The sequence below is a fragment of the Xenopus laevis genome, chromosome 1S (assembly GCF_017654675.1).
Source record: "Xenopus laevis strain J_2021 chromosome 1S, Xenopus_laevis_v10.1, whole genome shotgun sequence".
Classification (NCBI taxonomy): domain Eukaryota; kingdom Metazoa; phylum Chordata; class Amphibia; order Anura; family Pipidae; genus Xenopus; species Xenopus laevis.
In genome coordinates this window covers 52934144-52960622 of record NC_054372.1, presented here as the reverse complement: position 1 = coordinate 52960622, position 26479 = coordinate 52934144, and the positions used below count along the sequence as shown (strand labels likewise).

The window sequence follows — 26479 nt, the reverse complement described above, 5'->3', positions numbered from 1 at the left end:
GCTATAGATATATGACATGGTTATAGGGTGTCATTCAAAGGGACACGTAAAGCATGGAGTTTGCATCTGAAATAAATATGCAAATGTTTGTGACTTTTTCATAAGGAAGTGTAATCATTGATTATGACTCTTTGCCTTCTCTTACAAAAGCAGCTGTTCTGACATACTTTAGGGCTCTTATGCACAAACGGTTGTCCCTGCAGTCAGTTTTAATGCATTCCTCCACAGGGAAGCACAGGATTAAACGCATTCTTTGATGTCTTCTGGGTCTGTAATCATACATGCATGTGTAAGCACCAAACACAAGTGGAACGCAACATGCAGTGTTCCACTTGCCTTCGATGGTTACATGCATCTGTGTGAGTATGGGTGACATTCTACCCATCAATATATCAGCATATTCTTACCACAATATTCCAAGATACTAATTAAAATACACTATTTACACGAGGAGGATTTTGTTCTTTTAATGGCTTTGGCATCCAGAGGTAGTAATGGGTGACTTACAGCACTTCCCTGTTAGATGTATTACTTTAGGGCCACAGAGACTAGATTTCTCCTCAAGGAGCTACACTGATCACACTTTAAAGGAGAACTAAATCTTAACTAAAGAAGTAACTAGAAATGTTGTACATTATATTTTAAGCTTCTGTGCCAGTCCAAGACAACCACAGCCCTTTCGCAGGGAAGTTCTGTGTCTCCAAATATGCCCCAGTAGCTCCCCATCTTCTTTTCTACTGATTCACTGCACATGCTCTGTGCTGCTGTCACTTACTGAGCTTAGGGACCCACTCACAATATACAGTACACATAGAATATAAATGTCACAATATAAGGCTGATTAGTAATTAATACAGATAATTACCATATGAAAGCAGAAAAATCAGTGCAACTAACATCAGAATATAATAATTAACTTTGTAGCATCAGCTTATATTACAGGCCAACCTCATTTTCTGCTTGATAATTTGCGACAACCACTAAGCTTAGCTTCTCAGCAGCTGCTCAGAGCTCACTGAGCATGTGAGTGTCACAGGCACTTTCCAAAATGGCGACCCCCTGTGACAAGTTTGAAGTCCTGGATCATTGCTGCTATTGACAAGCTGAAACTTTAGGCTGGTGCAATACATTCAGTATATAAAATATGGCATTTGTAGTCATATTAATTTTTAGACTTTAGTTCTCCTTTAACATGATACATCATGACTAGCATATGCATGGGGCAATACTACTACACTACTACAAGCCATGGTGTAAAGATAGATAAAGCCACGGTTCTTGTACATTTGGGCTGGTGAATACATTTTTTGTTTTGATCTTCTATAAGTTATCCTTTCTCTGGCAGCTCAAACTGACATTTGAAACACCGGTTTTATATTCTGGCATGGGACTAAAGAATCAGAATAACCAAGCACAGACAAGTATTAATGATCTAGCATCACTAGTTTGGGGAGACGAGCATACCAACTCCCAGCAGGATCTACAACACATGCCTCATATTGTCATGTATCTGACTCTAAGGCTGGACTCTGAAACATCAAAAGAAGAGGTAACTTTTTTTTCTAATTATTATTATTATTATTACTAATATAATTAACATGTATTTTTATAGCCCCAACATACAGAATTCCTGTGGTGGGGAAGGCCAATAATAGAGAGTTACAATAGTCTAGGGGGAATATTTACTAAAGGGCGAAGTGACGGTGGTGAAAATTCGCCATTTTGGAACTTAGCTGATTTACTAATGGGTGCAGGCGTAGCTTCGCTAGCGAAAGAGACTGACGCTGGCACTCATTCGCACTCAATGGCCAGGCGAAGTTGCGCTCTGGAGAAGGGATGTAACTGCGGATTTTACTGAACGTTACCTCTTGCGCCAAACTTGCCTTTACCACCTCAGACCAGGAAAAGTAGATAGGACTTCCTTAAAATTTAGTTGAAAACAACATTTTCCTTTTTACAGTGATAGGCTGCAAAAAGAGCATAAAATTTTGTTGGGGTAACCAGCTTCCCCCCATACATTTCCGAACATATGGCACATAAACTATACACTGGGCTCATGTGTAGGGCATTATAACAACTCTATTTTATTTTATAAAGCTTCCCAGGCTTGTGTAATGAAATGTATTTGCTGCAACATATACCTCCATTCAACTTTAACTTCCCGCCATATGCAAATTAGCCAACGCTAGCGCAACTTCGCTCTGCTTGCCGAATTAACACTAGCGCAACTTTGCCAGTGTTCCCAGGCCCTGGACGCAACTTCGCATGTTAGTGAATTAGCGTTGTCTGGGCGAATTTTCGCCTGACGAAGTGGTACGCTGCCATCGAAGCCGTCGCTGGCAAATTTTCGCTGCTTAGTAAATTTACCCCTAAACATTATGTGATGAAAGAATGAATAAGGATTTTGGCAGCATCTTGGGTGATAAATGATCGTATTTTGATATGTTCTTTAGGTGAAAGTGATTTAAAAAGTGACTGGATATATTTTGTCTACATTTATTTAAGGTGGACAACTAAAATATTTCTGTTATATTTAAAGCTTTGCCATCGGCATCCTTGTATGGTAACTAACAAAATATGCATGTGTAGTTATATGTATATGAATGTGTGTCTTTGCTTTGTTTGTAGCCGTGTATTGTGTGTGATGAATGGGTTCGCTTGGCTCCAGTTCAAACTAGACAAAGCCAAGGTTGTCAAAGTATGCTGTGAATTTCAGATAACTGCCAAATGTTCAACCTGTGGCCCCTCCAGGCATTCCCTTGTATCCTTAGTTGCCAGGGGCTGCTGAAGGATTACACTCAACTAATCAGTGGAACTTGCATAATACTTGCCCATCATGCTAATGCTATTATTATTATTACTAGACATTAAGCCCGTTAAATTAACGGGCGCTAGAACATATGTAGTCAAACATTTATAAAAACAGAATTGTTCTAGTCTAAAAAAAATTCGCCAGAGACATGCGCAGTAGCGCAATCCCACGGACACAGGGACTGGACGCAGAGACACTTCAACTTTATTATATAGGACTAGACATTAAGCCCGTTAAATTAACGGGCGCTAGAACATATGTAGTCAAACATTCGCCAGAGACGGTAAAGAGGCAAGACGCTCTGTGAGGAGCTGCTGGAAGTCTCTCTCAACCCCGACCCCCCATTTACCTTTACCGACTGCGCCGCGGACTCCCCGGGTCATACATCCCACAGCTCGAGCTGCTCCTCTGTCACATGGTGCCGAAAAATCGCTAGCGCAGGCTTCGCGAGCGTTCGCCGCACTTCGCCAGGCGAATTTTCGCCTGCGCTACGCAAATTCACTAAAGTGCGAATTTACGCTCTGGTCGGCGTCTATCTACTTCACTAGCGTAAATTCGCCAGATACGCTAGCGTAAGTTCGCCAGAGACGGTCCGTGGGGCACATGCGCAGTAGCAGAGACACTTGAACTTTATTATATAGGATTATACGCATCTGTATACACAGATATATAAATCAGCACCTTACTGAGAATGTTTAAACATTCATATTAATTGTCTAACCAATTAAATTTAATTCACAGAGCCGGGAATTATCCAGCAGCTACTGTAATGCTGTCAATGGATGCTAGAACTTGTAGTTCAGCATTAATTGAAGACATCAGGACTGTGTGCTCATTTGGTATAGTGATAAAGGGGTTGCTCACCTTTGAGTTAACTTTTAATATGATGTAGGGAGTGATATTGCGATATAAATAGCAATTGGTTTTCATTTTTTATTATTTGCAATTTTCTTAATTATTTGGCTATTTGTTCAGCAGCTCTCCAGTTTGCAGTTTCAGCAATCTGGTTGCTAGGGTGCAAGTTACCATTGCAACCATGCATTGATTTTAATAAGACACTGAATGAATAGGAGAGGGCCTGAAAAGAAAGATGAGTAAAAGTAGCAATAACGAGAAATGTGTTGCCTTACAGAGCATTTGTTTTATCGATAAGGTCAGTGATCCCCTTTGAAAGCTGGAAAGAGTCAGAAGAAGGCAAATATTTCAAAAACTGTAAAAAATAAATAATGACGACCAATTGAAAAGTTGCTTAGAATTGGCCATTCGAAAATACTAAAAGTTAATTTAAAGGTGAACCACCATATTAATGGTTCCTTAATGTTTTTGGTTGCCATTTAGACTAAACTTGCAAAATATCAGACTACATCTGATTTAGACAATAAATATGAAACACTTGAACAAGTGTTAACCCAAGCGATACAGCTTCCTAACTCAAAATAAGTAACGTAAATGAGGCGCATTTACTAAAGAGTGATTTTTTTCTTCATCTCGTTCGCCTCACTTTGTCAGGTGTATTTTCACAACACATCTCCATATTTACTAAAAATCGTAAGTTCACTTTTTTCAAGAGAAATGTGGTGAATTTTCTCCTGGTGTAAATGCAAAAATTTGCCAGTATATTTCCCCATAGTAGTGGGAAAATTCTCTGGAAAATTTTTGCCATGGATAAAATTAGCATGGAAAAGGCGATGTTGATTGTGATTTAAAAGTGGCTGCTATACCTTTATAATGGGAGTTCTCCAGCCTGAACCTGGCGAACTAGACAAAAAGGGTAACAAATAGAAACTTTTTGATTTTGATCAATTACCGGAGTGTAAATTTGCCTGAAACTGAGAGAAAGTTCTCTAGCACTGAGGTTTTTCACTAGAGAATTGTCTTACTCACTTTTTACTCGAAACAGATTTTTTTATATTTAATTTTGAAATATGACATGGAGCTAGAAATATTGTCAGTTTTCCAGCTGTCCCAAGTCATGTGACTTGTGCTCTGCTAAACTTCAGTCACTCTTTACTGCTGTAATCCAAATTGGTGTGGTATCACCCCTAACAGCAGCCTAACAGAACAATGGGAAGGTAATCAGATAGCAACTCCCTAACACAAGATACCAGCTGCCTGGTAGATATAAGAACAACACTCAATAGTAAAAACCAGGTCCCACTGCGACACATTCAGTTACATTGAGTAGAAGAAACAACAGCCTATCTGAAAGCAGTTCCACAGTGCAGCACTGGCTCTTTATGAAAGCACATGACCAGGCAAAGTGATCTGAGATGGCTGCCTAGACACCAATATTATAACTAAAATAAAATACACTTGTTGGGGGTAAGAATGAAAATTTTCATGGTAGAGTGAATTATTTGCAGTGTAAACATTGTAATTTAGAAATAAAAACCACATCATAAAAATAATGACAAAGTCCCTTTAATAATATGTTATTGGTGCTCCATGAACTCCCTATCACTATGGCTGAGTGTGGTACCTCACCCTTTGGCTTAGGATGTGTGGCACTGATGTTCATGATTGAAGTTGCAATAGCCTGACATAGGGAATTGTAATCACATTGTTAATGAGGATAAGGCATATTTTAGATGTAGGTCTATTTTTTAGTCCGGGTATATGAGAGGAGTATATAAAGGTGCTGGTAAAGCTAATCAAGGCAGAAGGCATACAACACCACACCACCAGAAATATTATGATTAGAGCATATTGCATTATTTATGATTAAAATATATTTATTTTTTGTAAGTGATTGGACATTCAAAGGGAGAAAGCATGTGAGTAAAGAACTTGGATCTAGGGTGAGTGTAGAACAGGATCAAGAAGAGCTTTACAGCTTTATCTTCTGTTTAAGAACAACAGGTTGATGAGGAGTTAGTGCTGGAGGCAGAATGCAAGTTTGCAAAGAACTGTTATGTGATATAGCATAAATAATTGGTTGGCAATATATTGAATTGAAAAGATTGGATGCAGGGCACAGAGAATAAAGAAAACAGAAGTAGAGAAAACATTTAATGGAGAATAAGGTTGGAATCATTACAATACAACACTAACAAACTATGAAATTGCTTTGCCAATTTAAAAAAAAAAGATTTATACACAAATTAAATATTTTACATAAAGTACTCAAATATTAGGTATATTGGATATTTGCCAATATATATATATTTGGAAGGAGTTAGGCAGTTCTGATGTACAAAATGCTAATATTACATCCTTTCAAGTTAATTAAACTGTACTAATGACTGCATTAATGATTTTAACAGCAAGAAATTCTCTACCAGTATCCTGTCTCAGATGCCTCCCACAAACTGAAAAGTATAAGAGGATTATTTCTCACCCTTGGTGATATGCTGCAAAACGTCACCGGTGCACCTATTGTAAGGTAATCCAGTTCAATTAGATCACAGTTGCAAAATAATATGGATAGTTTCCATGCTTTTTCTGTAGCATTTACCATATATCACTCTGGGTATACTTAAAATGGGGCCTGAAGCTACTATGAATAATGACAGTAACCTCTGACTAACTACTTTCACTGTATTCCACTTGACTGTCTTGACATGCCAAGTTTCTAATTTTTCAAGCGAGTAAATCAACGCCCTGTGGCACATGGGGGCTTTGTAGAAAACCCAGAGAACTCTTCACCTGCCATCACTCCTAATAATAATAATAAATGAAAAGCATGTTATTGGACACACCCAGTGTGGTGACAAACGCTTGCTCTGACACTGTGGGGGTTATTTACTGAAACCTGAATTTTTCTGGTCAGTGCTTTAAAGGGGAAAACACAAATTTTCGTGGGAAGAAAAAACTTTTTTCACAATTTTATCGAGTCTTTTCTTGCAATACTTTTTTGGAGTATTGGGCGTTTGGTCGAATTTGATTTAATAAAATAATGAGAAAATATTGAGTTTTAGTAAATGACCCCCTGTGTGTGTCATTCATTATTATTAGAAGTGTTGTCAGATGGTGAGGAAGGTTTTGTTAATTGCTGTTTTCCACAAGATGGCAGCAGCAGACCAAATTCCCCATGTACTACAGCTGACAGCTTTTCTAACAAAGAGAGCACTGCATTAGGTGATTTAATACCCCTGTAGGTGATATTTTCTACATTAAAGCAGTGAATTGCCTTCCTCTGACCTCTTGAGTTCCAGAAAAATAATTCTGGTATGTAGAAAAACAGCCAGTACATGGATTTGTCTTTCTTCTAATGAACTGCATAATCTATAAGCGTTTGTGTCTTTTTTCCCTTAGTTCTTCCCTTATTTTGAATGGCGAATTAGTTCATGTCTCTTACTGGAAAGAAAATGATAAGTTATTCCTTATTAGTGTTCCTGCACAAAGGTGAGGTTGGTGCTTTCTTGTTTTATCTGTATATTATAGCTCCACCATCTCACATTGTATAAAAACAAATGTATATGTGATATTAGCATTACATACATAAAAAGTACACACACAGTCACTTATTAGGCTTTGCACACAAAATTGGAGTGCTCACCTCAGACAATTTTCCTTTCGGATCAGGTGCTTCTAGCAGTATTCGATCACGCCTGCCACGGATCCAAACTTCAATTGTAGAAATCCAATATACTGTAGCACACTATAACTTGTGTAAATATAAAGGTGTACTTTATTTGGCTCAAATACGAGCAGACATGTGGCAACGTTTCGGGCCTCGCAGGACCCTTTCTCAAGTCTGTGAAATCACATACTGTTCCGTGTTAAATAGGGTAAAAATGGGTGGGGGAACCTTGAAAAAAGTGGGCGGGAACATCCGTTTTCATTAGTGATCCCTAATTGTATAACAATTATCACAATAAATTTATAATATAATTACATCCACTTAAAATCATATATTTAATATATCAAAAAACCTCACAGTGTTCATATCTGTGATAATGTCCAAAAAGGGTTATAAAGTTTCTTTTCATCATTGTCCCTGTAAATTTGTAACCATCTCCAGTGATAAAAAGCTATTACTTAAAAAAGAGAAAGTATAAAAACAATATCATTACATTCAGAGGATCTGAGACGCTTGAACTTTACCTTATATGCACATTGTGTTCTGTGTTTCATTCTGTGACTGCTTACTTTGTGCACAATGTGCATATGTGCACAATGTGCATATAAGGTAAAGTTCAAGCGTCTCAGATCCTCTGAATGTAATGATATTGTTTTTATACTTTATTTCTCTTTTTTAAGTAATAGCTTTTTATCACTGGAGATGGTTACAAATTTACAGGGACACTGATGAAAAGAAACTTTATAACCCTTTTCGGACATTATCACAGATATGAACACTGTGAGGTTTTTTGATATATTAAATATATGATTTTAAGTGGATGTAATTATATTATAAATTTATTGTGATAATTGTTATACAATTAGGGATCACTAATGAAAACGGATGTTCCCGCCCACTTTTTTCAAGGTTCCCCCACCCATTTTTACCCTATTTAACACGGAACAGTATGTGATTTCACAGGCTTGAGAAAGGGTCCTGCGAGGCCCGAAACGTTGCCACATGTCTGCTCGTATTTGAGCCAAATAAAGTACATCTTTATATTTACACAAGTTATAGTGTGCTGCAGTATATTGGATTTCTACTTATTAGGCTTTGAGCATACAGGCTGCAGGCTCAGCTGTATTGATGAGCACATTTTTTCGCCAGGCATGGATTCACAGCGACATTCCGCATTTCATCATCTGCAAATGTTTTTTTTTGCTAACGCCCATTGACTTGAAGGCATTTGGACTGAGAAAAAGTCATGCATGTAAAAAAATGCATTTGGAAAAAAAGTCAAAAACAAAAAAAAGTCACCACAAAATAAAACGCCCCTTGACTTGAATGGATTTGGAGTGAGGAAAAAAATTTCACACACGTAAAAAATAGTTGTGTGTAAAAAAAAATTTTTTTGCCGCTTCGCGAATTTTCCGCATTCCCAAGTGATACTGCCAAACTGACAGAAACATTTTATTGGTAAAAGCTGCTGTCTGCAGAGAATGTTTTTTTGATTGTTGTGGTTCTCCCTGGGAGCACTTTGCAGATTGCTAAAATGTGCTTGTTAAGCCTAAAAGCTATTTAATATGGCATATTTGGCCCAAGTTTTAAGCTGACACCAGATCAAGAGAGCCCTGAACATTAGAATAAGCTGTGATGTAACCCTTATAGGCCCACTGCAGATCCTATTGATTCTGTGGTCTCACTGATCTGTGCTGCTGAATATGTTTACTGGTAATTCATGGCATAGCATGCTTAAAGGACAAGTAATATCAAAAAATTAAATTGTTTTAAAGTACTAAAAATATAATGTAGTGTTGCCCTGCACTAGTAAAACTGCTGTGTTTGCTTCAGAAACACTACTATTGTTTATATAAATAAGCTGCTGTGTAGCAGTGAGGGCAGCCATTCAAAGGCTCAAGTTACACAGTAGATAGCAGATAAGCTCTGTAGAACATAATGTTATCTGTTATCCATTACTTATCCTGTGACATATAGCCTTTTTTCAATTTCCGCCATTGCGGATATTTTCATTACTTTAAAACACTTTCATTTTTTGGTGTTACTGGTCCTTTAAAGACAAGTCAGCAACCTAATAGTTAAAGGAAAAGCAATGGTTAAAGGGGGACTCAACCCATCCCCACCATAGCTGTCTTCATCTGGCTCTATTTGTAAGTCTGCCATAGAAATGCATTATAGTTCACAGATGCCATCTTCTGCCTCTTTCAGCGACATTAAGGGGGTCATTTATTAAAGTCCGATTGCCAAAAAAGGTTTTTCAACTATAAATTCTGAATTTTTAGTCGGAAAAAATCTAAAATTTTTCATGATTTATTATACCCTGAGGCTGCTAAAAGTCAGAATCGAAAATACTCTATCTCCAAGCTGTCTGGGTCCTGTAGAAGTCAATGGCAAAGTTCCCATTTCAAATTTGAGATATTACAAGATATTATGCACTGTTTCAGCCAAAAATCCGAAAAATTCGGGGGTTTCAAGCGATTTGGGGGGTTTTTCCCGCAAAAATCCAAATGTTCCGAGTTTTTTCCAAACCGATTTTGTACCGTTTTTTCAATGATAAATAAGGTCAAATCGAGGATTCTAGTTTGGTTGGCCTTTTTTACTTCAAAATTTAGAAAAAAAGTATTTTGATAAATAACCCCCTAAACTTTCAGGAGCTTGCACAGTTAAAATGTAATTTTTCTTCATAATTCCTATTTAATGTTTACTTCTTGTATGTGTAGGAACTAGAAAGTTTGCGCAAAGCAGACGACGTGTGATGTATCAAGGCTCTCTACTGAATGTGATTGTTGTAAAACTGAAACAATACCTTTTTAATGTTCCAACTTGCTGAAAATGACAAGTCATCAAACTGTGTATGCTTTTGCTGTGCAGGTTCCCTCTGTTGCAGCTAAAGAACGTGACTGCAGACCTTGTGAGAACCCTGAAGTTCATGTATAGCACTCTGGACAGGTTAGTAAAGGCATTGTTGCTCTTCTAAGTAGCTAGTGATTTCAAAGGATATGGGGCAGTAAGAGTAGTGGCAACTATTCTGAAATTTGATGTGTGGTGTTATGAAAATTGGAGGAAAACATGGCCTGTCACAATGTGTTATTGATACAGCAGCACAGGCTAAAGGAGATGTTCATAAGAGGGTTGATCTCATTTGGAAATACTTGCAATAACTAAGGACTGGAAAAGAGCGGATAAAAGAAAAACTTTATTTAAAGTATACACCTGTAACACTACTGTATATTTGGCTATATTAGACCAATAAAGTCACGAAAATATGAATTAGTGCTACACAAAGTAGTGCTACATCGGGTGTTGACTGTAACTCTGTCTGCTCAGGTTCAATGTACACTCCAAGAACTATATATCAGCAGCACTCTGATATATTTGTGCCTCAAGCTAGGCTACGTTTCTTGGGTAAAGCTACTCCCTACTACAATCCTTATTGTAGCACGGCTGCTCATGCCATTTAACCTCTCTCTCTCACTAGAAAGTGCTATTAAGGGGTTAACATATCTCTGGTTAAGCCTCATCCACAGGGTTCCTGCTCCCTGACTTATCACTAGAGGTACAGGGCAGAACAGCTTTACTGGGCCGTGCTGATCCCAAGCTCAATGGAACAGATGCAGTTGGGTCAGCAACCAAAGGCCAAAGAGAAAGATCCAGCCCTAGCCTGACACTGTGTTAAAGTGAGGCAGGACGTGGTCATATGCCAGTGGCCAGTAGTACAAATATGTAAGTTAAATAAATAGATACATGGGCATCTGCCCAGCAACTAGGGAGGTAAGAAGCAGGCCCGGATTTGTGGAAAGGCCACCTAGGCCCGGGCCTAGGGCGGCAGGATTTTAGGGGGGCGGCATGCTACCCAACCACACCCACATTGGTTCAAAAATACTGGGGATGCGCTGGAGATACAATAATTTTTTAAATCCCCATTGCTCCAGTCCAGATGATGAAAATTTGCACGAATAAAGGGGAGGGGACAGGGGCGACAAACGGCATTGGGCCTAGGGGCGCCCACTATGTAAATCCGGCCCTGCTAAGAAGTATAGATATTTAAAGCCATAAGGACATAATGGGTCCCAAAACAAATGTAAATGTATTGGATAATGGGGGTTTTTTTATGTCACTTGTCATACAGGGCTTTTTGTCAAGCTGAAAACATTTCCCGCCTTGATCATTTCTTCAGCCTGTTCTTTCAGCGTGTCCTTCGAGTGTTCTTGCTAAGTGGCATTACAGGTTATGGTCCCCAGTTTTATGATGCCTGCAGCTCACTGTTAGTGGAAAATCTCCCTGGTGTACGATGGCTTTCTTTGCCTGAAGATATTAAGGTAAAAATAATTTTGAAATACCAGCTTTAATCTGTTTTATTTAAGGTAAATAAATGTTTCAAAATGTCTATTTAAAGATACATGTGTTTATGATTTTGATAATGTTTTACAGTTGAAAGCGAGCAGAAATGGAGAGGGTGCACCAAACTCCATTATGGAAAAATCATAAACGATGGGATCTTTACCTTTTTTCACAGTTTTCCTTGCATTCCCGTCAGTATGCTTTCATATCCATTAAAAAACTGCTAACAATGCCCGGTTATCAACCAGCAGAACGGTTGCATAATTAGAGTGCACTGCCCCCCCCCCTGCAAAAAAAGTAGTACTAGTTAATATTACCTGCCTTGGTCTCTAGACCTATTGCAGCCTATTTTACTGTATCAATGTAACTACAGTATACTCTGCTTTTATGCAAGCTACATTACACAACGACAGAGCTTTGCAGCATTCAGTTGGCTGGTGGTAGCATTAAGGTGCAGTCAGTGTGCCACCCCAAGACAGCCTTTCTAAAATCTAACTCATAGGCTCATTTTATTGCACATTTTTATAAGATATGGTATTACTTATACCTTACCCAGGTGCAGAATAATACAGTTTTGCTTTTTAATTATATCAGGTATCTGCATGTTTTCTTCCACCGGCTTTGGGGTAAAGTAATATATATTCTCTTAAATTTTCTACTTGTCTTGAAGTCCACAGCAGCCAATCAGTAGGTAGGATTTATTGGTCAGCTGTGGTTGCTATAGGTTACTAGATGTTGGCAAACGTAAAACTTTTTATTATATTACCCCAATCGTGATTTCTTCTCTTGTCATTCTGCTCATGGATTGTACTGAACTAGGAACAATACACAGTACCTCTAGGCTTATTGTAAGCTTTACCCGTAACATTTTTTCATCTACCAGTCCAAAAAGCATTGCTTTAATGAAGGTTTTGTTAAGAACGCTAGATTTATTTAAACACAGATTCCTGAGTCCTATGATATTGCAGCCATGGATACATTAATATAGTTAAGTGACCATTTATCTATTGTTCTATAGACTTGAGCAAAAAAAAAAAAAAAAGCAATAACTGCAAATAGCTGCTGGAGTGTTTTGCTGTAATCAACTGAGAGTGATTTTTAAATACATCACCTCAAGGTCAAATACCAGTGTTTCTAGAAGCTTGCAAAGACTTTCCCCACCAGGAGGCTGCCACACAAAACTATAATAAATGCTTCCAGCTGATTGGTTGCCATGGGCTTCTAGACCAGTAGAAAACTTTTCTATTTATTTATTTTAAATTTCTTTCAGTATGACTGTGTAAAGGTTTGTAGCATTGTCATACCACTCAGCATTCCTAATGTAACCCTTTAAGAGAATTTTTGCCCTAAGTAACCTATAGCAACCAGTCAAATGTGCGTTTCCAAACAGCTGACCAGTAAATACAACCTGCTGATTTGATGCTATAAGTTACTAGACAAGTAGCAAACTTTCTACTATAAACCAATATATTTTTACTTAAAATGGGTTCTGTACCTAAACAGTAGTAACCCAATCCTGAACCAAGGTTATAATTCTCAGAGTTTCATTTATAAATAGTAACATAAAATCTATCATCAGGCTCTATTATGGATTCCAAGGAGATTAGGCAATATTCACTGTTAGAGCGCTTTCTTGTGGCTTTACTAAGGGCCAGGACACACGGAGTGCATGCTCCACAGCTCTCAGCCTGTGTTTTGGGGGTTTTTCTTTTTTTTTTTTTTTTGCAGCCTGTGAAAAGCGGGTCCACTCCATCCCACAGCTCCTTTGATCTGCACTGAAGTAGAGCCTGTTTTTGCATTTTTGGATTTATCTCCACTCTGCATACCTGTAAAGCAGAAGCTGTATTTTTCAGTGCAGCTCCAAAAAGTTTCAGAACACACGAACTCCACTGTATGTCCTACATCTAACAAACAGTGCAACTTTATAAAACAAAAAGATCTCGTTTAGTTAGGAGTTTAGATTAGCCACATGTAAAGGAGTTATCGCTTAGAATGTATAAATCTGAACTCTTGCATAACGCATAACACTCTAATCTTTTATTCTTTCAGATACAGATTGACACCGTGCTGAGTGATTTGGAGGCACTTGATTTTGCAGAGCTGGTAGGGGTGTTTCCTTAATCTTGCTGTATGGTCATTTATGTGTTATTTGGTATTTGTATGAGGTGTAAGCAGCAAAAATTGATTCTAAGTGCCAATAAAAGTACCACTAGAAATCAAAAGCAAATATCCGCAATAATAATAAGAGGAGACAAAATATACTCCCAGTTCATCCCAGTCCACGGGTGCATAACATGTGAAAACAGCCAAAAGATTGTTGAGTTTTTCTCCATAAACTAAAGACCAAAATATATTTAAAAAATTCAAGTCATTTGGACATGCATTTGTATGGAGTGTTCGTGACTGTGGCTGCTATGTTTTAATACCATTTATTGTGGGGTTGTCGATTTTGGAGCTTTGCAACTATTGAACTAGCATTGGCTGACAAACCTGGTTTATGTCTAGAGAAATAGATATTTTTTATTTCACGAGCCATCAAGTCCAAAATGAAAGTTCAAACTTTACTTTTCTTTCCTTCTAGTCTGAAGACTACTATGAGATGAGGCGCTTGTATATGATCATAGGAACATGCATTTTCTACAAGGTGAGGCCACGTCATTTTAGTGATAAACTCTGTATAATGGCAGAATGAAAATCAAACAAATTAGGCAAGAACCAAGGAAAGCAGTAAGGCAGCTACCAGTCATATTGATGAATGTAAATATGCAGAGACAATAGATATCCATAATATACTTTAGTTGGTCAATGTCATACAAGTCTACAGGTTGTGCAACCAATTAACAAGTAGCATAGAACAACTTTTAAACTAGGGGTGCGGTTTATTGTATTTTGGTATTTTTTTTTTTTTTACGAACAGTCCCAGCCGGCCCCATACAACTATTGTCATTTAGGTGATAATTTTCAGCATTGCTGCTTGTAGAAGTTGAACACATTCAGGCAAATTTACACCTTTATTCGCTTCAATAATTGTGTTCATTTTTCCCAAAAGTCGGAATGGTTTTGGAAAAATTCAGTGTAAAAAGAAAAACTGTGTAAATAGCTAGGCTGTGCAAAATAAAAAAGGTTTCTAATATAGTTAGTTAGCCAAAAATGTAATGTATAAAGGCTGGAGTGAGCAGATATGTAACAGAACAGAAACCAACTTCCTGCTTTGCAGCTCTCTGACTTTGAGTTAGTCAGCAACTTTAAGGTAAGCCACATGGGACATAACTGTTCAGTGAGTTTGCAATTGATCCTCAGCATGGAGCTCAGATTCAAAAGCAAACAGTTATGACCCATGTGTCCCCATCCCCCTCAAGTCACTAATTGGTTTTTGCCTGGTAACCAATCAGGGAAAAACAAGAGAGCTGAAAAGTAGTGTTCTGTTATGTTACACATCTGCTCACTCCAATCTTTATACATTACATTTTTTTTTGTTTTGCACATTCTATCTAATTACCTAGTTTTTATTTTTATACTGAAAAATTCCTTTAAATAATAAAATAGATCAAACTGCTAGGATTCACTTGTTTCATCTATAATCTTTCTTAGTTGTTAAAGACCTCTTACAAGGCATAATATTGTAATATCAATGTTTTTTAAAATCAAATTGGAGCTTAAATCCAAAAATCCGAAATAAAAAGAAATCAAAATTACATAATTCATTATTTTCTGTATGGCATTAGAGCCTATGAGTAAGCGCCCACCCTTAAATGCGTCAGACTTATTTATGTCCTAAATAAAGGTTTTCTACATCATTTGGGCTCCTCTTTTTCACGTAACATTGTCTCTCCCTACTTTTTGTTTTTGCTTGATTAGATCTTCTAAACCTGTTATTACATAAGCCCTGTTGTTCCAGCACGCACATTTTATATGTATAGTAAGATTCCATCAACATCTCAGTTGTAATTTATGTCTTCTTTCTTTAAGGGCTACTTACTCAGCAACCATTTACCCAAAGAAGACCTTGTGGATGTTGTCCTTTATTGTCGTCAGTATTGCCTGCTTGCTTTAGCATCAGAGAGGATTGGCCAGCTAATCATATGGAGGGAGGTTTACCCACGTTACCATCTGAAGCATTGTGGATCTCCTGCTACTGAGGAATGCTCTGAGCCAGGGGGAAGATATTTCCTGCTAATTGTAGGATTGGTAAGGCAATCTATCTGAAATTCAATCTTGTATAGTAGCTATGTTTGAGAACATTGCATACTTTGCTTCGAAAAACCTGAAACAATCGATATCTGTCAAAACATGCGAGTGACAAAAATCTGTAACTGAAAAACCCAGCACTTTTCCCTTTATAATAGAACATACCGCTTTTTGTTACTGTCATATGACCGTATATAGTTTTTTTTTTTAACCAAAAAAAATTAGAATTCAAATTAAATCTGGTTAATACTAATATAATAATTCATGCATTTTGCATTTGCAATATATTTTTTGACAGAAACACTTCATGCTGTGTACCTTGCTAGAAGCAGGGGGGTGTACATCTAAGGCAACTGGGAACCCAGGTCCAGATTATATATATGTGGATCAAGTCAAGGCAACACTACTACAGCTGGAGATGTTAGACTTGAATTTAGAGGAAAGACTTGGTTCAGCTCCTAATCCATGCTTGTCTTGTGCTGACTGGTTTCTCCCATCTGCGAGGGACAAACTTGGCAATTTTACAAGCTCCATTGTTTTGAACAAACTTCAGACTCCAAAAAGGACAACATCCCCAGTTAGTAAAAGAAGGCTTTTTGCAGAGGCGGCCTCTTCTCTGAGGACTCGTAGGCCGAGCCCTACTCGGAGTAGTGGGGGGTCAGACAGTGGCACTGATGGTGCAGGAGAGAGTGTTGGTGTTATAACCCATTCCAGCCCAGACATGGCAAGAAAATTTGGGAGGCGTGAATCCCTAGGGTCCGGTGGTTCAGATGGAAGTGGAGGAAGTGGGACTTTACTCAAGGTAATCTTTTTGGAGAAATGTGACATTTTTACCTTTTTTCATAAGCAACTTTTTCCCTTGTACCACATGAACTAGATGAACATTAGCTGGTCACTTGTCTGGTAGGAATATGTGCAGATGTATAATATGTTAGATGAATACGTTTAAATTGTAAGATTTTTTTAGGCAATGCTCTCTTTACCTGCAGCATCAGTTAATGGCTGCTTTGTATGTAAATCTGTATGTTCAATGTATATTATAAATGAGTAATAATAATTATATGCATTACAAAGTATAATGGTAAATTAATTGGCCTCTCAATTCGCATGAAATTCAAACAAGAAAATGTAATGAAACAAAATATTTTTTTCTTGTTATGAATTTCGACTGTTTTCTGAATATTTTTCCTTTCATAGATAAACAAGAAGAAGTATTCACTTCCAAATCCATTTAGTTCTGCAAGCCTTAGAAAGAACTTGTCAGAAAGAGAAACTGATGATATTTATAACACTATCAAGTAAGTGAATAGTCTGTTGTCTTTACTAGAAGGATAAATGGGTGCAGGGCTGACCACTAAGTGCCTCCATTGATTAGTTCATAAGATTATTAAAAGACACGCCGTGTTATCCTCATTTCACTTTCACCTATAAAACTAAAGTGATATCATCAAAACACCAGAAGTAATGTCATCAGATGATCAACAAGACCTTGTGAAAATCCGCCTCCACTAATACAACAGACACATTTTTTGCTCTATTTTTTTCTCTCTCTCTTTACGTTATAGCCCTCCTGTGCATCATGGTTCATTTTTATTCTGACCATTTCTCTCATTTTAAAGGTTAACTTCAGGTCCTGAAAATACGCTCTTCCACTACTTATACTTTGAAACTCTACAAGGGGTTTTTATCTCTCCAACACACAAAGAGGTAGAACAGCTTGGTGGCTCCATTCATCCTCAGCTGATCAAAAATTTCCATCGCTGCTGTTTGTCAATCCGGTCTGTATTTCAGCAAGCCCTAAACAAAAAGGTGAGGCAACAACTGTTACCTAATTGCTACAATATCCTTGCAAAATAGTGCATCCTGAAGGGAAAGTACCTGTGCCTTCACAGATTTCACATGTCTCCGTAAAGTAAAGAAAAAACATAGGGAGTGACAATTATGGTCCTATTCAATGGCCATTGCTTTAGCTTTTTTCTAATTAGCCGATAGGGATAGGTATGAACTGCTTAGACAAGGCTAAAACTGCAAATTGAGTCGTTTTAGCTTTGTCTTTGTATCTTGGATAAATAAACTAAAATGTAATTATACATCCAGCTCTTAATATTTAATTTCAACAAATCAAAAGGGAAAATTAAATAATGATGTTACTGTGAGCCCTTTAACAGATTATGAAAACTACAAAAGCACTGGACAATGGCTTCTCTCCCCATTGTTTCCTCTTACCTTCTGCCAGTTGCACAATTTATCTTGTGTTTACTTTTCATGTACAGATAAAATTCCCATAACTGAAACTCTAAGGGGGTCATCTGCAAAACTCAGTCAGCTTTTTTGGGACAAAACTCTAATTTTTCTGGATTTTTTTTTTTAAAACTCAAATTTTTTGAGATTTATTAAAGCCCAATGTAGAAAAAAGGCCAAATCTGAAAATCCGCCATCTCATACCTCGGTGCGGTGGAATTAGCCTGAAAATCCAACCTTTTCGGGCAAAAATCTGAAGATTTCGGGGGAAAAAACATAAAAAAATTAGAGCGATTTGGGGGGAAAAAACTCAGAAAGAAACTTACAAGTCAGGTTTTCACTTGATTTTATCAAGTTTTTACCTGATGCAATTAAGGGTAGGACTCCACGGGCGATTTCTGTGCGATCCACACGCTGCGCAAAAACGAAGGCGTCACGTTGGATGCGACAGAAATGAGGCAAGTACCGGTAATAACATTGTCGTATGGTGTCTCAGCGTTGATCCGACACGACACAGATGCTTCACGTTGCGTTTGCAACCGACAGTCGTGTCTTGTGGGATCAACGCTGCAACTTCATCCGACATTTCCATCTCTTGCCTTATTTCTGTCGCATCCGGTGTGACGCATGCGGTTTTGCGTAGCGTGTCGGATAGCGCTGAAATCGCCTGTAGAGTCCTACCCTAAATCAAGGGGTTTTTTTTAATAATGAATAAGTTCAAATAGTGAATTCTAGTTTGATCTGACTTTTTTTTTTTCATTTAAAAAATCGGAAAAAATTTGAATTTTGATAAATAACCGCATTAAATGTCTGAAAATGGCGAAAAGCAATTCAATAGCTTGTGTTTCAGCCCCGTGTTAATCCTGTGGTGTTTTCAGTGGTGTGTCAGCATAGTGTATCTTGCTCTATATTAGGACTAGCTTGTCCAAAGGACAAAAAGAAATCAATTGCATATTGGCATAAAGGCTTTATATCAAATTAAAGCAAAACATTTGTACTTTATTTGCAGAACTCCAAACATAGTGATTCTAAGGCCTGTGTGGATGTTGCAGGGTTTGATCCCATTAAGGAACATGGAGTTTTATTTGAGTGCTCTCCTGAGAATTGGAATGACCAGAAGAAATCACCCCCAACCATGTCATACTGGGTTGTAGGGTAAGCACAATGTTATGTTTGCAGTGGTATTTTTAAAATTCTATAAAGCTATGGGGCTGATTTGACAAATGTTTGGTACCCAGAAGTAACCATGGTTAATGATTCCTTTAGGGTGAAGATACACACAGAGCTTACTAGTAGCAGCTACTTGTTGTGGCTACAAAATGCCAAAAAATACCCTGCCATAGACTATACAAACATTGGACCACATTCAATTCAGTGAGAAAAAAAGTTTATCATGTGAACAGTGATAGTGAAAAGAGATTCAATTCAGAAAAACGTATCTCACAGTTTATCACGTGAAAACTCTATTGAAGTCTATGGGAAAAAAATGTAACTTAAAGGAACAGTAACATCAAAAAATTAAAGTGTTTTAATGTAATATATAAAATTTTGTTGCCCTGCCCTTGTAAAACTGGTGTGTTTGCTTCAGAAACACTACAATTGTTTATATAAATAAGCTGCTATGTAGCCATGGGATCAGTTATTTAAAGAAGAAAATACTTGTTACACAGCAGATACCAGATAAGCTCTGTTGAACATAATGGTGTTATCTGTTATCATCTATTTAACCTGTGCCATATAGCCTTTTTTCAATTCCCACCATTGCTACACAGCAGCTTGTTTACATTAACTAAAGTAGTGTTTCTGAAGCAAACAGATCACTTTTACCAGTGCAGGGCAACACTACATGATATTTTCATTACTTTGGATTACTTTCATTTTTTGGTGTTACTGTTCCATTAATTTGGAGAAAAGTTTATTCTCCTTGAATTGAATCTCGTCCATTAAATGACTTTTTCTTATTGAATTGAATCTGGCCCATGCACAGATTTGTATCACTTCGTACTCAGGAAGAGATCACTTGCATCTGGGCATTTGCCAGGCTTTGCACAAGAATCGATATTGTCCTCGACTAAATGTCTTTTAAGTGTAATGTATAATCTCTGTTCTGAGTAAATTCTCACAATGCTGTCTGTTGTATTATTTTCCTGTGACTGGTACCTTAACTCTCCCGTTTCTCCCCATGCAGGAGACTTTTCATGCACCCACAGCCGCAGGAGCTCTATGTTTGCTTTCACGACTCCGTTACAGAAATTTCTGTTGAGCTGGCCTTTAAGCTTTCCTTCGGGATACCTTTGTAGAATTACTACGGCTTACTGTTGCCTCTCTGTGCTTACTACATATTGTACAAGACTTATCATTGATTCTAAAATACACATTTTTTTATTTGCTTTTCTATTTCATTTCTTAAACTCTAATAATTCGCTGTCAATTATTGTCAATACCCCAGCCTGTACTAAAATGTACATATAAGAGGTGTTGGTTCTATGGATTCATATTTTGTATGAAAACAAAATGCTACTTATTATTTTTAACAGAAGAACAGATCTTGTTTGCACTTATTTGTATGTCTCTGGTACATGTGTGCTTATTAGACATTTTATTTAAGGATTTATTCAGCCATTCCTGAGCCTTTGCTTTACATAAATACCGGGGGATATATATATATATATATATATATATAGATATATATATAGATATATATATATATATATAGATATATATATATATATAGATAGATAGATAGATAGATATACATACTGTATATCTTTTTTTCAGGTCTAAAGTTTTAACAGCTTGATGAGCTCCTAAATTATATCAGTTCTGTTAAAAAAAGAAACAAAAAAAATATTTTGATGAATAATAATTTGTATTTTGATTCATAGTTTTATTATATGTCCTATTAAATTATTTTTTCAAGTAGACATGAAATGTTCTGCATTTGTTTATTTAAACTTTTATATAGTAGATGATTAGTAATTATTTTTCACATACCGGTATATAGACAGATGAATATAAATGATTTTTGAGTGTGCTTCTTCAACCTAATATTAGTGTGTTTCATTAACCTTATATTTTTTTTCTTACTACAAACAACTCAACCATGCAGTTTGTCCATAGTGTACTAAAACTTACTAATTCCAGTTAAAATTGTCAAAAATAGTTAAAGTATTTACAAACGTGGGCATGTACCATGGGGTTTGCTTAAGGGGGGGGGGTATGATAACTATATATAAATATATAAGGGGATCATATAATAATCGAATGCTTTATTTACCAGTAGGTCATCCATTCTGATTAGAAGAAAGGAGGTTCCGCCTAAATATTCGTAAGGGTTTTTTTTTTTACAGTGAGAGCTGTGAAGATGTGAAATTGTCTCCCTAAATCAGTTGTACAGGCTGATACAATTAGGTCCATAAATCTTTGGACAGAGTCAACCTTTTTATAATTTTAGTTCTGTACATTACTACAATGAATTTTAAATAAAACAACTCAGATGCAGTTGAACTGCAGACTTTCAGCTTTAATTCAGTAGGTTGAACAACAAGATTGAAATAAAAATGTGAAGGACTAAAGACTTTTTTTAACACAATCACTTCATTTCAGGGGCTCAAAAGTAATTGGACCATTGACTCAAAGGCTATTTCATGGGCAGGTGTGGGCAATTCCTTTATGTCATTATCAATGAAGCAGATAAAAGCCCTGGAGTTGATTTGAGGGGGGTGGGGGGTGCTTGAATGTGGAAGATTTTTGACAACATGCGGTCAAAGGAGCTCTCCATGCAGGTGAAACAAGCCAACCTTAAGCCACTCATAAGCATCAAGAATAGAAAGGCTAGATTGGACTTTGCTAAAAAAAAAAAAAAGTCTAAAAAAGCCAGCACACTTCTGGAAAAGCATTCTTTGGACAGATGAAACAAAGATCAATCTCTACCAGAATGATGGCAAGAAAAAAGTATGGAGAAGGCGTGGAACAGCTTATGATCCAAAGCATACCACATTTCTATAAAACATGGTGGAGGCAGTGTGATGGCTTGGGTGTGTATGGCTGCCAGTGGCACTGGGACACTAGTGATTATCCATGATGTGACACAGGGTGGCCAAGTCAGTCACCTGATCTGAGCCCAATTGAGCTGCATTTCACTTGTTGAAGACTAAACTTTGGACAGAAAGGTCCACAAACAAACAGAAATTGAAAGCCACTGCAAAAAATCTGGTGATGTCCATGAGTTCAAGACTTCAGGCTGTCATTGCCAGCAAAGGGTTTTCAACAAAGTATTAGAAATGAACATTTTATTTTCAGTTTTTAATTTGTCCAATTACTTTTGAGCCCCTGAAATGAAGTGATTGTGTTAAAAAAAATGGCTTAAAGTCCTCACATTTGTATGTAATCTTTTTGTTCAACCCACTGAATTAAAGTTGAAAGTCTGTTAAAAGGTTGAACTTGATAAATGTGTCATTTTTAACTTAACCCAACTATGTTACTATATTACCCTTATTACATCCAAATTTTTACCACCAAAAGTATCACTATTGAAATTAGCCCTTAAGTTGTCAGCAGTTTTTTTAAAAAATCATCTATTGGAACAATTGCTTTTAGGGATGCACCGAATCCAGGATTCGGTTCGGGATTCGGGCAGGATTCGGCCTATTTTAACAGGATTCGGATTCAGCCGAATCCTCCTGCCCGGCCGAACCGAATCCTAATTTGCATATGTAAATTAGGGGCGGGAGGGAAATCGTCTGACTTTTTGTGACAAAACAAGGAAAAAAACAATGTTTTCCCCTTCCCGCCCTTAATTTGAATATGCAAATTCGGTTCGGTATTCGGCCAAATCTTTCGCGTAGGATTCGGGGGTTTGGCCAAATCCAAAATAGTGGATTCGGTGCTTCCCTAATTGCCTTAAAAACCAATACTCCATATAAGATGCTTCTGCCACTTGTGTTGAGCAGAACAATGAGCACAATTCTGGCCTTACAGCCTGATAAATGCTATCCTAGCATAGGAAGCGGGCACTCCACAAACTTACACACACAATATATGTTTGTTGTGTAAGTCACAGAAGTTGAGATTCAAACATGAAATGTAGAGTTAGAGCCTATGTAGAGTGCAGTGTTGCAGCCTTTGCACTGTATTTTCTTAGCACCAGAAGGCCCCATTCCCTGTCTTTGCTTACTTTCTTGAATTGGCAAGATGAATATAGCCCTTAATAGAAGAGGCTAAACGTACGGCATTTGTAGACCATGTGTTAATTTCACTCAGAAATACAACATTTGGTGTATATACAGTAAGTAGGTTTATTACTTTGCAAACAACTCTGGCAGTTATGAGATCTAAGATTTGGGTCTGTGCAGGGGCTACATTATCGTCTTAGAAGAGACAGTGAATTTCTATGCTGTGTATCAGGTATATGTAAAATACACAAATTATATACACAATATCTCTGTTTTTTGAGCAGAATGTTGATTTGGATGAGCAGCAATTAAACAAAGTAGGCTACACACATTCTGATTCCAGGTGCCACAGTAATGGAGTGCATTTCACTGGCGCTACTTGTTCAACCTGGAATGTCGGGGTTAAAAAGCAAGGTCATACAGGTCATTGAGTTCTTCAGCTGGGTTTGGTCTCCTGACATTTGTTGTCACAGACATTAAGTCACAGATCTGCAGGGATTGATAAGCATTCAGTTTCCCACATGTCTGATGCAGCTCCACTTGTTTGGGCCCCAACATTTTTACCCTGTTTAGAAAAAAAAATTCTAGATTGGTTGCAATACTATAAATGATTTCCCCAACGTATATGTGGTGATCAGAGTGCTCTATAACCCAAAATACCCTAGGAATATGCAAGGCAAGTAAGAGGGACAGTGTTACCCAGGACTGGTGCTGCCCTAGTTAAAGGAACAGTAACATCAAAAAATGAAAGTGTTTTAAAGTAATACAAATATAATGCAGTGTTGCCCTGCATTGGTAAAACTGCTGTGTTTGCATCAGAAACACTACTATAGTTTATATAAATAAGCTGCTGTGTAGCAATGGGGGCAGCCATTCAAAGGAGAAAAAGCTCAGGTTACACAGCAGATAAGCTCTGTAGAACATAATGGTGTTATCTGTTATCCACTATGTAACCTGTGCCATATAGCCTTTTTTCAATTTCCATCATTGCTACTCAGCAGCTTGTTTATATGAACTATAGTAGTGTTTCTAAAGCAAACACCTCAGTTTTACCAGTGCAAGGCAACAGTACCTGATATTTTCACTTTAATTCCCACAGGTTGTGGTATCAAGTCCCAAAACTGTTTTAATCCTAGAAGTCTGTTCCTGTACCCCCTCCAAGGTACGAAATTAACACACTCTATAAAGTGCAATTTGGCTCGAAACATGTAGTGTCGAATAAAGGATAATTTGCAGCAAAGCACTGCGTTTTCCAGCTCTGTCTCCACCTGATTCGTATATATTGAATACATGATATTTTCCCCTCCTCCGCTCCTCTTCTGAATTTAGCCACTAGGGTCCAGGCACACAAGGGCCATCCTCTAAAGCTGCCTCTCTATGATTAGAAACTGGGGTGATCAGCCAATTCGAAGCCTATGAACTTATTCACCCTGATGAGTGCCCTTATTTTTTTTCTTGCATATAGCACCCTCCAATTCCACTATTCCTTAAACCTTGGGGCAAAGTCACTAAAGGACGAATTTTCACCAGTGAATGCTCCGTCACACTTTGCACCACTTCGCCAGGTTTAAATTAAGCTACGTTACCACTATGCTAATTCACTAAAAAGCGAAGTTGCGTCTCAGCAGCCGAATGCTGGCAAATTTTCCCTAGCGTTAATTCGTCAGTGCGAGATCTTTCGCTAGTGTTCAGTTCTGCCTAGCAAAACTTCGTTAGTACTCTAACGCTGATGACAATTTGAATAGGGCAGGTACATATGGGTTGTATAGACGTCTTTATAAGTGATGTTGGTTAAAATGCTTGAAGTGGCCACTTATTATTGCAAATGTCCAAGGAAGCAAAATAAATACAAAAGAGATCCTCTAATGACCTAGACATGAGCCCACCCTAAAACAAATGTGGCATGCCCCTCAAATTGGTTAAAAAAAATTGTTAACACAAAAATCTTATAGTGAAGACTTTTGATGGCAATACCGCTTTAAAATATAAAAAAAAGCCAGCTTTTTTTACAACTTTCATGAGTTTCCAGCATACAGGATATGATGTCACTAACATAAGATTGATGAGGATGTAGCTTCATCTTACCAGTTCTCCTGGTGGCGAAGGAAACTCTGGCAAATGAGGCTGTAAAATTTGCACTATAGTGAATTTGCAAGAACAGTTTCTTGCGCCTGTTAATAAATTGACGATGTCCCTGCAATTGAGAATTTTCGCTAGCGAAGGCCACTTCGCCCTTTAGTAAATCTGCCCTCTTGATATTAACTTTTAGAATTTTATCAATAATAGATCTGCAGTTCATGCTTCCTTTACCTCTGGGCCGAATGTGATCTATTTCTGAGATATAGTTCTTCAGCAATGTCCTTGTCATCCATTGGGACGGAAATACCTACAAACTGAAGAGTTGGCAGAGAGGATTATGTAGCACAACCGTCATCTGTACATAAAGGGCCAATGGTTTACATAATGTATAAATATATATTTTTAAAGTTTTTATCTGTTCATCCAGCACCTACAAATTTTTTTGGCAACAAATAGAGAGAGTGGTTTTTAGTCTGTAGTCCTTTAAAAAAGAGCCATAAATTGTATTTGATTGGCTGTTTCCTCATGGCTACACAGCATTTGCTTTATATAAGCTATAGTAGTATTGCTGAAGCCAACATTTAAATTCATATAAAATATTCAGTGGCTTTAAAGTTGCTTCTAAATGTAATTGTTTTTGAATGTTGTTCTCTGCACAGCCTTCATGGTACTCGTTTAGAAGAACAGGGCAGTTTTCTGCTAACAGGAGCACGGGCCTGGGGTATTGGTTAAGTGATTACAACCACTTGGGGTGCCTACATTTTGGCAACCCCAAGTGATTATGACTTTCCTTCTCTATTAAGTGAACAAAGATAGATTAACTGTGTATCTGCATTACTCTTTATAGTTACCGAGACCCTCTCCACCTCACCTCGGGTCTGTCACTCTTAATGTTTTCTTCCTCAGAGCTGGGTTTGTGTGGGGCTCCGCAGTCGCATGCTGATGGACTCTCATCTTTATTCACCCTACTGTCACTCTGTTGGTCTTTCCATGATTCTCTTTTCTTTGCATCCCAGAGTTCACTCTGACCAAATGTACCTTGGACATAAATAAGAATCAAAACTATGGCATGAAATTCATTGGTAAACCTGAATGATGACATTGGTGCAAATAAACTGCAGT

At 37.5% G+C, this 26479-nt stretch overlaps 2 protein-coding genes across 4 annotated transcripts in view; one reads left to right on the top strand and one right to left on the bottom strand.

The window, feature by feature from the left end:
• intu.S (inturned planar cell polarity protein S homeolog) overlaps window positions 1–21068 on the top strand; it is a 48237-nt gene extending 27169 nt beyond the window's left edge. For 2 of the 3 annotated variants that reach the window (XM_041576398.1, XM_041576393.1), the window contains exons 4-16: window positions 1346–1549; window positions 6076–6194; window positions 7067–7156; window positions 10206–10283; window positions 11464–11653; window positions 13725–13778; window positions 14257–14319; window positions 15645–15863; window positions 16162–16665; window positions 17061–17161; window positions 17483–17672; window positions 19114–19259; window positions 20293–21028. In XM_041576398.1, the coding sequence (XP_041432332.1) occupies window positions 1346–1549; window positions 6076–6194; window positions 7067–7156; window positions 10206–10283; window positions 11464–11653; window positions 13725–13778; window positions 14257–14319; window positions 15645–15863; window positions 16162–16665; window positions 17061–17161; window positions 17483–17672; window positions 19114–19259; window positions 20293–20404 (2070 nt within the window). In that variant the 3' untranslated portion in view covers window positions 20405–21028. 3 annotated transcript variants of the gene reach the window in all.
• A 2317-nt stretch (window positions 21069–23385) lies between these two features.
• LOC108706690 (WD repeat-containing protein 64) overlaps window positions 23386–26479 on the bottom strand; it is a 44988-nt gene continuing 41894 nt past the window's right edge. The window contains exons 26-28 of the mRNA XM_018243320.2: window positions 26229–26395; window positions 25589–25671; window positions 23386–23843 (exon numbers count right to left, since the gene is read on the bottom strand). Of these exons, the coding sequence (XP_018098809.1) occupies window positions 23681–23843; window positions 25589–25671; window positions 26229–26395 (413 nt within the window). The 3' untranslated portion in view covers window positions 23386–23680. The remainder of the gene's footprint in view (window positions 23844–25588; window positions 25672–26228; window positions 26396–26479) is intronic.